Here is a 12,579-nt window from a genome sequence, read left to right as displayed (position 1 = left end):
TCATCGAGATACTATTATAGTTCTGGTTATGTTTTTATAGCAACACTTTACTATAAAAAATTAACATGAATTAACAATGAACACTATTTCTACAGTATTTATTAATCTTAAGTTTTTTAAACATTTTAAAAACAAATTAGACTTTTTTTAATTTATGCTTATATTTTCCATTTTCACTTTAATTTTAAATTATGGAAGCTTGTTTCCGCCACAGAATTAAAAAGGTATTCGCGACACTTTTTCCTCACAATTTGGACTTTTTTTCTCACAACTGAGAGTTTACATCTTATGTGAGGTATAAAGTCAAAATTGCGTGATATAAACTTGCAATTGCGAGAAATAAAGTCAGAATTGCGACATATAAACACAATTGTGAGATAAAATGTTGCAATTATCGTTTAAAATGTTTTATTCTGTGGCGGAAACAAGCTTCCACAAATAGTTTTTTTGCACATGTCCATCTTTAGTGTGTAATGTTGCTGTTTGAACATGAAAAAGCTCCAGTTCTCCTCTATATCAGTGTTTCTGAACTCCTGAAACGCCTCCATTGTAGTCTTGAGTTTCTTCCGGGAACGAACACGTCACAATATTCCTCATTATAATAATTAATACGCGGAATAAAGGGGCGGGGCCTGGTTGAGTTAGTTAGTAGTGTGTTAAACTGGCGGTTATGATAAGGGGCGGGACATTTCCCAAACACACTCGAAGCTCTCGACCAATCACAACACACTGATCCAGCCGACCAATCAGAGCACAGTGTGCTTTTCAGAAGGAGGGGCTTCATAGAGACCGGAAGTAAACAGAGCGTTACTGACAGACTGGGAAGAGAGGAGCCGCAACAATGGAGAATATGAGGAAAATAAGGTTTCACTTAACTATAATAGCCCTACTATACACAAGATATCTTCTGATTATTAATGTGGCTATGGAGTAAGTACATTAGGTAGTGAAGGTCACGTACAGCACTGTCCTGTAGGAACATCTTCCACACTTCTGCAGATAGACCTCCTGTGGCATCATGAGGGACGTCCGTCTCGACAATAGTGGCGTTCACCAGAGCCGACAGGTGCGTGCGGACGGTGGACAGGTGACGGCAGTACGCCAACCCTTGAAGATACACGACCGCTCGTGAGAAAGTGCATAAGAAAGTGCGTTACAAAACCATAAATGTCATGCGATACATACAGCCGTAGAAAGCCCGGGAAATGATCTGGTGCTTCATCGTCTCACAGAGTAGCTTCAGCGGCGCCCTGTTTCACACAGACATCTGGAGTCAGTCTAAAGCCATACATGTGCCACAAAACCAGTCACATGGGTCAATTTTTTAAAATTGAGATTTATACATTGGGTCTCATTCATGATGAAACACGAGCAGAACGAATTTTTGTGTAAATCGTGTATAAAGTGGTTCTGGCGTAAATTTTCGCATTCGTATTTGCGAACTTTTGTCTAATTTTGCCATTTTGAACTGAAAATAGGCCTATGTAACATGACTCATGTAATGTAGATAAATAGTTAAACTGTCATTGTGAGGGGACAAGACACATTAACAACGCTGTTTTCATCATGTGTGTAAGTCTAGATATGAAATGGAGAGTGACGTCACCAGTTGAAATAGCTGTACCCCCCGAAGCTCACGGTATAATTTGAACACTTGATATGACAATATTTGGTCGAGACACAACTATTGAAAATCTGGAATCTGAGGAGCAAAAAAATCGAAACATTGAGAAAATCTCCTTTAAAGTTGTGCATTTATGTTCACGATTGTGCTGCATTCACTCACAAAAATACATGTTTTATATATTTACGGTAGGAAATTTACTAAATATCTTCATGGAACATGATCTTAATATCCTCATGATTTTTGGCATAAAAGAAAAATGGATAATTTTGACCCGTACAATGTATAGTTGGCTATTGCCACAGATATACCCGTGCGGCTCCAGACTGGGTTTGTGATCCTGGGTCATCATATATTTGGTTATTTTATATTGCAAACATCAGAAATCCAGACTAGCCTGTCGTGGTTGCATCCGTTGGGAAGTCCACCGTCCGACAAGCCGTTCTGCGAACATGAGGAGCAAGACGACTTCCTCGGCGTGGGCTGCCACAGGTTCACAGTCTGGTCGATCAGTTCTGGTGCAGCTTTATTATCGAGAATATCAATTAGCATCATATTTACTGGGTTCGTACAAGGTGCTTAAAGTGCTTGACGTACTTGAATTTGACTTTTTGAACTTTAAAGGGGTCATGAACTGGCTTTTTTAATTGTTTTATATGGTTGTCTGAGGTCAACTTATGACTAAATGAAATTCCTCTCCCATTCGTTTCCAAGTGTGACTGTTTTTTCAGGACCATTAAACCTTTTCGAATCATGTCTAATTTGAAGTGAAGTAAAAAAAAACAAAGTACAATATTTAGATAAAAAATGACCGAATTAGTGTGTTAAGAATAGAAACAACACATGGAAAATTCATACGCCTATATTTTACACTCGATTTTTACATTCTGTGCTGTTTTATGCAAACATGCAGCTTTAATGCTATTGAGTCTAGACTAAACATAGTAAAGGTTTTAAAAAGAACATTGTCAAACTAAAATATTTTGTTACCATTGTATTTTATTTTATTTTAGTTAGATTTGAAGCAATGCAGGAAAGTGTCAGTTCAGTTTAAAGCGAGACACTACAGGTGAATAGGGTACAATTTTTAACTAGCAGAAATCACCATGAAACTTTCCCAGTTGATTACCTACATTAAGATGAGAAAAAAATGTATTACAAGTTTTCTGTAATTTAATGTTTAAATATGCAAATTAGGCAATATCTAAGTAAATATTCGCTAATTTGCATATATTAAAAAAAACTAAATCTGAGTATTGGATAAAGCCAGGTTCAAAATTATTTTTTCATTGTGTTCACATATTAGATGGGAAAAAAATGACAGAGGGATTTATGGATATCTACTTTTGTTATCCTGTAAATCAGAATATACTGTCAATAGCCTTAAAAATAGATTTTCGCCATGTTTTTTGGAATAAAATGTTATATAAATCAGGCTAGGAATAATATATTTACAAATCCCTCTGTAAATGTCTTCATAATATAACTAGGTACAAGACTGGAAAGTTTGGTGTATATCGGTGCGACTGAAGAGGAGATTTCGGACTTGGAGAATGAGAGAAAAGTCATTTTGAGAAAACGGTCGTTAAAGATTTATCATCAGCCAATGAGATTGTGCATTCAGCCTTTTTACTTTCACGATTGGTTGCTGATAAAAAGGAAATTACCATATTTGGATCCGACAGCATTGTACAGGAGAGAGAGAGCTTTCTAACGGTGTGTGTGATGACGGTGTAGACAGAGATCGCGAGGATGATTTACAACGATAACTTTTGTTGAATTTATGAATTTATCTACAGACGCAAACAGACAAAGTTCAGTAAAATAAAGACCTAAATGTGTATTTTAGACTTTTTTTCACCACAAGTCTGAAAGAAGACATGTTATTGAAGACAAATATCCCAAAATCTCAAAATTTACCAGTGAAAAAAAAATATGTTTTTGCCTGCCGTGTCTCGCCTTAATTCAAAATTGTAAATAAATTTTTTTTTTCTTCGTTCACCATAATCTTGCTTGTGAACTTAATGAAACACCAACATCACGTTAACTTACCAAACTCCTGACTGCCTGGATATATGATCCGAAACACATAATCCGTGGCTTCATCTTCATCTTTGTCCGAGAATGACTCGCAGGATCCATGTGGACTTCTCTTACGCAGTTTTGGGAACACTTTTCCCTGTGGAAAGAACACAAAAAGGTCTACAAAAGAAAACGTTTGTTATTCAAACTGCTGACGAATGGGTTTCTGGCGAACCTTTCCTCTTTGGGACCACAGAGGAGGATCTAACTGGCCATGAGGAAGGAGGCCGGTCTCCAGACACGTGAGGAACTGGAGAATGTGGCCTCCTTTTGGGAATCGAAACGGAGGTCTTTGGATCCCGTCTTGGCTGACCAAAACCACAGTGCCACCACTGTCCACTGAACACAAGCAGATTCGGACACACCTTTAATATTCCTTTAACCCTGTAGAGATACTGTATCATATTTGATTTCTAAATTATCGACATGATCAGAACTTTGAAAATCCTGTTGTACACAATCTAATACTAAACAAAATAATAAACGCAACACTTTTTTTTTTGCTCCAATTTTCCAAACTCAAAGATCTAAGACTTTTTCTATGTACACAAAATGCCTATTTCTCTCAAATATTGTCACATTTTAGAGTGGCCTTTTATTGTGGCCAGCCTACGGCACACCTGTGTATTGTGGCCAGCCTAAGGCACACCTGTGTATTGTGGCCAGCCTACGGCACACCTGTGTATTGTGGCCAGCCTAAGGCACACCTGTGTATTGTGGCCAGCCTAAGGCACACCTGTGTATTGTGGCCAGCCTAAGGCACACCTGTGTATTGTGGCCAGCCTAAGGCACACCTGTGTATTGTGGCCAGCCTACGGCACACCTGTGTATTGTGGCCAGCCTACGGCACACCTGTGTATTGTGGCCAGCCTAAGGCACACCTGTGTATTGTGGCCAGCCTAAGGCACACCTGTGTATTGTGGCCAGCCTAAGGCACACCTGTGTATTATGGCCAGCCTACGGCACACCTGTGTATTGTGGCCAGCCTAAGGCACACCTGTGTATTGTGGCCAGCCTAAGGCACACCTGTGTATTATGGCCAGCCTAAGGCACACCTGTGTATTATGGCCAGCCTAAGGCACACCTGTGTATTGTGGCCAGCCTAAGGCACACCTGTGTATTGTGGCCAGCCTAAGGCACACCTGTGTATTGTGGCCAGCCTAAGGCACACCTGTGTATTATGGCCAGCCTAAGGCACACCTGTGTATTGTGGCCAGCCTAAGGCACACCTGTGTATTGTGGCCAGCCTAAGGCACACCGGTGTATTGTGGCCAGCCTAAGGCACACCTGTGTATTGTGGCCAGCCTAAGGCACACCTGTGTATTGTGGCCAGCCTAAGGCACACCTGTGTATTGTGGCCAGCCTAAGGCACACCTGTGTATTGTGGCCAGCCTAAGGCACACCTGTGTATTATGGCCAGCCTAAGGCACACCTGTGTATTGTGGCCAGCCTAAGGCACACCTGTGTATTGTGGCCAGCCTAAGGCACACCGGTGTATTGTGGCCAGCCTAAGGCACACCTGTGTATTGTGGCCAGCCTAAGGCACACCTGTGTATTGTGGCCAGCCTAAGGCACACCTGTGTATTGTGGCCAGCCTAAGGCACACCTGTGTATTGTGGCCAGCCTAAGGCACACCTGTGTATTGTGGCCAGCCTACGGCACACCTGTGTATTGTGGCCAGCCTACGGCACACCTGTGTATTGTGGCCAGCCTACGGCACACCTGTGTATTGTGGCCAGCCTACGGCACACCTGTGTATTGTGGCCAGCCTAAGGCACACCTGTGTATTGTGGCCAGCCTAAGGCACACCTGTGTATTGTGGCCAGCCTACGGCACACCTGTGTATTGTGGCCAGCCTACGGCACACCTGTGTATTGTGGCCAGCCTACGGCACACCTGTGTATTGTGGCCAGCCTACGGCACACCTGTGTATTGTGGCCAGCCTAAGGCACACCTGTGTATTGTGGCCAGCCTAAGGCACACCTGTGTATTGTGGCCAGCCTAAGGCACACCTGTGTATTGTGGCCAGTCTAAGGCACACCTGTGTATTGTGGCCAGCCTAAGGCACACCTGTGTATTGTGGCCAGCCTACGGCACACCTGTGTATTGTGGCCAGCCTAAGGCACACCTGTGTATTGTGGCCAGCCTAAGGCACACCTGTGTATTGTGGCCAGCCTAAGGCACACCTGTGTATTGTGGCCAGTCTAAGGCACACCTGTGTATTGTGGCCAGCCTAAGGCACACCTGTGTATTGTGGCCAGCCTACGGCACACCTGTGTATTGTGGCCAGCCTAAGGCACACCTGTGTATTGTGGCCAGCCTACGGCACACCTGTGTATTGTGGCCAGCCTAAGGCACATCTGTGTATTGTGGCCAGCCTACGGCACACCTGTGCAATAATCCTGCTGTCTAATCAGCATCTTGATATGCCACCCTGTGAGGTGGATGATTATCTCGGCAAAGGAGAAGTGCTCTCTAACACAGATTTGTGAACAATATTTGAGAGAAATAGGACTTTTGTGTTCATAAAAAAAGTCTTAGATCTTTGAGTCCAGCTCATGAAAATTGGGGGCAAAAACAAAAGTGTTGCGTTTATAATTTTGTTCAGTGTAAACTCTCTTCTGATTGAGAGTTTAGACTTTACCTTTATTAGTTTAGTATAATTGTACAAACATCCATCTTCAGCTCGTTTACTAGTTTTTATAAAGTAAATGTAAGAATAACTTTGATATTGTTAGTGATATTTCAAGATGAAGACTAAAGCTACTTTTATTTACAATTATCCATGCATCAGTTTTTATCAAATATGAGTATCAAATATGATCATCAGGCTTTTGAGGAAAGTTTATTTGTTCATCTCTCGATCATCATTGCATTATGTTTTAAAACTACAGAGCTTTGATCATAACACTAAGCATTTGAATATCAACTTACTAAGACATATGACATAATGATAGAAACACTCCCCTCTTTAAACGTTTTTAAAAATCTCTTATTGACCAATCTAAAGGAAAGTATTTTTTTTTTATGAGTGCTGGATAAAATTTTATGTAAGATTTTGCGTTTTATGTTTGTATGTTGTTTATGTGAAACTTTTTTGTGCTGCCATTTTGGTCAGGACTCCCTTGAAGAAGAGATTTTATATCTCAATGGGACTATCCTAAATAAAAAAATTTAACATATTATTGGCAGATATTGATATCTATATGCATTTTATGTCAGTATCTGCTTATACTGTTATAAAGATCTCAGTGATTTACATTACAAGCATCAGACGTTCATCCCTTTTTGACCACAAAAAGATAAAAATTTGCACAAAATTGCATCTTTTTGCTAATTTCGAGTCTCTAAATAAAATGTTTCAGTTTTTTCCCCTCCATTTTCTCACTATATCATACTAAATGAGCCATAAAAGCCTGATAAATCAATTATGACACTCAAAAAACAAATGCAAATTGTCTAAATATTCCATGCAAATGCAAATATTTTGTTTAAAGTTTCAATAAACTGATAAAAAATCTAATAATTCTGAGTGTTATTGGCTTTACAGTGTTAAAGATGCTCAGCATTGATATATTCACCATGCTGATGACAGTGCAAATAGACGATCTCCTCTAGACGAATGGACATCGCAAAATCCCAATACACACTATGGGAGAAAATAAAGAGACGTCAGTGTTGACTTTAAAAAAAAATCATTTACACAGCCACATAGTCGATGTTACAATCATAACACACCTTTTCTCATAATCAAACTCGCCCACGTTTCCATTCATCAGCTGGTTCGGTGTCCATTTCAGTGTCATAAGATCCGCCGTCTGATGTAGAGAGAGGTATCCTGGGATAGATTCAGTGTCGTCTGTCTAAAAGACCAGAGACGATTTATTGCCATTCTTTATTTAAAGGTGCACTGTGTAATTTTTAGCAGCATCTAGTGGTGAGGTTGCGAATTGCACCCAACAGAAGTTACGGTGGCCGACAGGAAGTGATGTCGTCGTCAGGGACAGAGTATCCAGTTAATTAATGAGGTTTCTTTACAAAGATAAATTAAGAAATTAGGTTTACTTAATTATTCAGTAAAACGATGTTATTGCAAATATTATTGTTACTTGTTCATCATTGTATCAGTGTTTTATTCGCTGACTTTAGCTTTAGCTTCTTTACACGAAGAACAACATGTCCGTTTAGGGCCAACGTAGAAACATGTCGATGTAAGCGGACCCGCGGTGTGTGTAAAGAGAAATGCTCATTCTAAGCTAATAAAAACATAACGGTTCATTAAGTAAGATCTTTATACACCACTGACAACATAATTATGGATATGATATTGCATTTCTGTCAACAGATCCTCCTATTACACAATGCTCCTTTAAAACACAGTATCACTACAGTATCGTCACGCACGTTACAGTAATATTTCACAGCTGACGTACCGGCTGCACGAGGACATTGTTCTTCCCGAAGAGCAGCGTGGCTCTGGAGTTTTGATGGAGAGACTGGACGTAATCGCGAGCCCAGAGAGAAGGCCTGTCGTCCATGCTGCCGCTCGACTGCCTCTTCTGAATCTGCACAGCGAGAGATGGACATCAAGTCTCGTTTCATCGCATTACCCTCGTATAGCATGTGAGATTATTAGAATTTTACATGTGCAACAAACAAATAAAAAATAAAAGCAAAGTAGATAGATAGATAGATAGATAGATAGATAGATAGATAGATAGATAGATAGATAGACAGATGATAGATAGATAAATAGATAGACAGATGATAGATAGATAGATAGACAGATGATAGATAGATAGATAGACCGATGATAGATAGATAGACAGATGATAGATAGATAGACAGATAGATAGATAGATAAACAGACAGATGATAGATAGATAGATAGATAGATAGACAGATAGATAGATAAACAGACAGATGATAGATAGACAGATGATAGATAGATAGATAGACAGATGATAGATAGATAGACCGATGATAGATAGACAGATAGATAGATAAACAGATGATAGATAGATATAGATAAACAGATGATAGACAGATAGATAGATAAACAGATGATAGACAGATAGATAGATAAACAGATGATAGACAGATAGATAGATAAACAGATGATAGACAGATAGATAGATAAACAGATGATAGATAGATAGATAGACAGACAGATGATAGATAGATAGACAGATGATAGATAGATAAACAGACAGATGATAGATAGATAGATAGATAGATAGACAGATGATAGACAGATAGATAATAGATAGACAGATGATAGATAGATAGACAGATGATAGATAGATAGATAGACAGATGATAGACAGATATATAATAGATAGACAGATGATAGATAGATAGATAGACAGACAAAACAAGAAATATAAATAACCCCTAAGAGCGAGCAGGGAGTCTCAGCACACAGTAGAGAGTGTGTGACTGCAGAAGCGAGCGCTGTATGATCTCATGCATGAGTGTTAAAGTCTTACGAGCGCGGGGCGTTTGGTGGGCGAGTCCTGCCGGCAGTGTCCGCTGTGGATGCGGTGTCTCTGCACCAGCTCGTCAGCCGACGGGTCCGTCCAGAAGTGATTGGCCGTCTTGGCTTTAGTGTAATCCAGAGCACACGGGCCGACTGAAACACACACACACACACACACGCATCTGTACCTCAACACAGCAGAATACTCTCCGAATGTCATTATCATTTGTTAACAAAAAAGTATTCATTACTTCAATGAGCTCATTATATCTGCATTAAATTACTACTTTGTTTAAATTAATACATTTTTAGCTAATTGTGACATTTCTGAAATACATAACTTAGACCGTTTCCTCTGATCACACATCACTCTATTGTAATGTGGACTCTGTAAAGCTGCTTTAAAACGATGTGTATTGTGAAAAGTGCTTTACAAATAAATGTGAATTGAATATCGCAATTACACAAAAATACACAGTAAAAAACGTCATATAGAAATACACATGTAATTAGAACTACATTGTAGTACAACTATGTAATAGAAAATGTTACAACTATGTAATAGAAATACATAATTTCTATATACATAAAATTTCAGTTACACTTGGAGGGTTTGCTTGAGGTCACGTGACACACACACACACTGAGCGGCAGTATTTGTTTTCAGTGTGAATGCCGTTAAAAACACATCTAAACCGGGAAAGAGCTTTGAGATTGACTGTATAAATATATTTAACAAGAAATCTGAGGTATATTTTCACAGACTGATGAAAGACACAGAACAGAGAAGCGAATGAATCCTGCGACTCACAGAAACAACTGGATCCAGAGCTGGATTTACTGTTATCATTTAGTGTCAATATGCAGAATTTATGGGTAAAATCACACACTATATATTGTATTGTTATATATTGTATTGACAACTCATCAATTACATATTTACCATTGTATATTCTGCATAATTGGATGATTTTTAAATAACAAACTACACAAGTTTTAGTGCTGGACGATATGATGATATATATAACATTCACTGCAAAAAATGCTTTTCTTACTTAGTATTTTAGTTTTGTTTCCAGTCCAAATATCTAAAAATTCTTAAATCAAGACGCATTTACTAGATGAGTAAAATTACATATGATATTAAGGCTTGTTTTCTGGGGTAATAAATCCAAATTAAGTGAGTTTTTGCTTAAAACAAGCTAAATTATCTGCCAATGGGGTAAGAAAAATTATATTGTTTCTGTTTGAGATTTAAGATTATTTTTCTTACACCATTGGCAGATAATTGCGCTTTTTTTTAAAGCAACAACTCACTTAATTTGGATTTATTTCCCCAGAAAACAAGACTTAATATCTTATATTCAAGACAAAAATACTAAGTAAGATTTGCACAGTGTTGATAAGTGATATAAGTGATCACATGGATTTAGAGCTATATTATATTTATATAAAGTGTTCACAGGCAAATTTGCTTTATGTATTTCTCTGGTGTTGAAATCACATATAAATGAGAAGAAACACGATTCCTGCTGCGTGTCAATATCCATGATCACTGGATCTGTGGTGAGTTGTAACACAATATCGAGTCCAAGCTTTAGTTTAAACTGATAATCGTGTGTTTTATTTGCATTTTCTCAGTTTCCTCTGTTAAATCCAGTCACTCAGCAGCTCTTCTGCCACTCAGAGTGACGTCAATGCATAACCTCTATAAGGTCTCGGTCTAAGGTTGCCTAAACCAACAATAAAAACATTACAATGTATAAATTCTTGAACATGTTTAAAGATATCAAAGCTGATACCGAGCAAAGATGCGAGGATTGGGCCGTCAACTGGATCTCTCAGAAGCGCTTCTCTTTCGTAAAACTTGCTGGAATACAAATAAAAATACAAGTAAAAGTAAATTCAGCATTCAGGATCAGAATAACATAATACTGCACTTTGCATTCTGAGCTAGTGTGTAAATGTTCTGTATGCATGCAATACTCATGGATGTAAGTGTAACAAAGTAACCAGAAGGTTCATTTTTAAACACCTTTTTTTTTGTCTTATTATTTGATCAGACTGTCTATGAAGCTATAAAATGTGGACACAAAATTGGATTGCATATACAAAATTGCCATATTAATTTGAGGTGATAATTGAATGGCTCTCGCTGAATTAAACATGCAACAAAGCCGTTGAAGCATTTTCAAGACCCTGGACCACAAAACCAGTCACATGGGTCATTTTGATGAAATTGAGATTTATTTATCATCTGTACGCTGAATAAATAATATTTCCATTGATGTGTGGTTTGTTAGGATAGGACAATATTTGGTCGAGACACAACTATTGAAAATCTGGAATCTGAGGAGCAAAAAAATGTAAACATTGAGAAAATCTCCTTTAAAGTTGTGCATTTATGTTCACGATTGTGCTGCATTCACTCACAAAAATACATGTTTTATATATTTACGGTAGGACATTTAGTAAATATCTTCATGGAACATGATCTTAATATCCTCATGATTTTTGGCATAAAAGAAAAATCTATAATTTTGACCCATACAATGTATAGTTGGATATTGCCACAGATATACCCGTGCGACTCCAGACTGGGATTGTGATCCAGGGTCACATATATAATATATGTAATGAATGAAGTCTTCACCTGCTGTTCTCCACCATATAATGTACGATTTTGTCCAGCATCTTCTCCGTAAGCGCGGTGCGGATCCACAGGTGTTTGATGGCCAGCGGGGACAGGTTGGGCGGCCGCGGATGCTTCCGGACGCTCTCTTGACTCGTCTGGCTCTGGTTTTGTCTTGTGGTGTGAAAAGTAAAATAACACTGAATGAAAATCAACTATATTATTCACCCTTTTTACCTTCTTAACTCTCAAATGCACCTTTTTACCACAAACTCTCATTGTGCACTGTTAAATATCAACAGTGCATAATTATCATTTGCTTTCAAACCAGCAGAAATATTTATATTACTCATTATTTTATAATAATAAATATAATTAATTACTATTCATAAAATGAGAATAATAAAAATATATGAATATATTATAAATAAATACATATATAAATAATATAACTTATAAAATTTTTTATAAAATATAATTATCAATTATAAAACATGATTAGAAATGTAATTGATCAAAAATATAATCTAATATAAATGATAAAAATTTATAATTTAATCTAAATTACAATCATTTTGTCATTAAAAATAAAAAAATATTATTTATTAAACATATTATTATTATTATCGTTTCATTTATATAGCACCAAAAACAACATAATTCTAGAATTCTGAGAATTTGACCAAAGCTTAAATAATAATAATAATATAATTTTTCAAATAAAATAATTGCATTTATAAAATGAATATAATAGAATAAAAT

The 12,579-nt window shown here is 37.7% G+C and overlaps 1 protein-coding gene across 3 annotated transcripts in view; it reads right to left on the bottom strand.

Annotated features, from left to right (window-relative positions):
* The window catches only part of sgsm1b (small G protein signaling modulator 1b), a 47,319-nt gene that overhangs the window by 24,351 nt on the left and 10,389 nt on the right, over positions 1 to 12,579 (bottom strand). For all 3 annotated transcript variants that reach the window (XR_013796175.1, XM_079600079.1, XM_079600080.1), the window contains exons 5-15: positions 11,839 to 11,991; positions 10,988 to 11,055; positions 9,196 to 9,338; positions 8,140 to 8,271; positions 7,445 to 7,569; positions 7,288 to 7,355; positions 3,882 to 4,045; positions 3,677 to 3,803; positions 2,022 to 2,148; positions 1,186 to 1,250; positions 962 to 1,107 (exon numbers count right to left, since the gene is read on the bottom strand). Coding sequence is in view for 2 of the 3 variants with exons in the window: in XM_079600079.1 (XP_079456205.1) it covers positions 962 to 1,107; positions 1,186 to 1,250; positions 2,022 to 2,148; positions 3,677 to 3,803; positions 3,882 to 4,045; positions 7,288 to 7,355; positions 7,445 to 7,569; positions 8,140 to 8,271; positions 9,196 to 9,338; positions 10,988 to 11,055; positions 11,839 to 11,991 (1,318 nt within the window). In the remaining variant the exon portion in view is untranslated. The remainder of the gene's footprint in view (positions 1 to 961; positions 1,108 to 1,185; positions 1,251 to 2,021; positions 2,149 to 3,676; positions 3,804 to 3,881; positions 4,046 to 7,287; positions 7,356 to 7,444; positions 7,570 to 8,139; positions 8,272 to 9,195; positions 9,339 to 10,987; positions 11,056 to 11,838; positions 11,992 to 12,579) is intronic.

Source organism: Phoxinus phoxinus (assembly GCF_949152265.1).
Source record: "Phoxinus phoxinus genome assembly, chromosome: 23".
Lineage (NCBI taxonomy): Eukaryota > Metazoa > Chordata > Actinopteri > Cypriniformes > Leuciscidae > Phoxinus > Phoxinus phoxinus.
The sequence above is the reverse complement of the archived record's forward strand: the minus strand, read 5'-3'. Positions and strand labels throughout refer to the sequence as shown.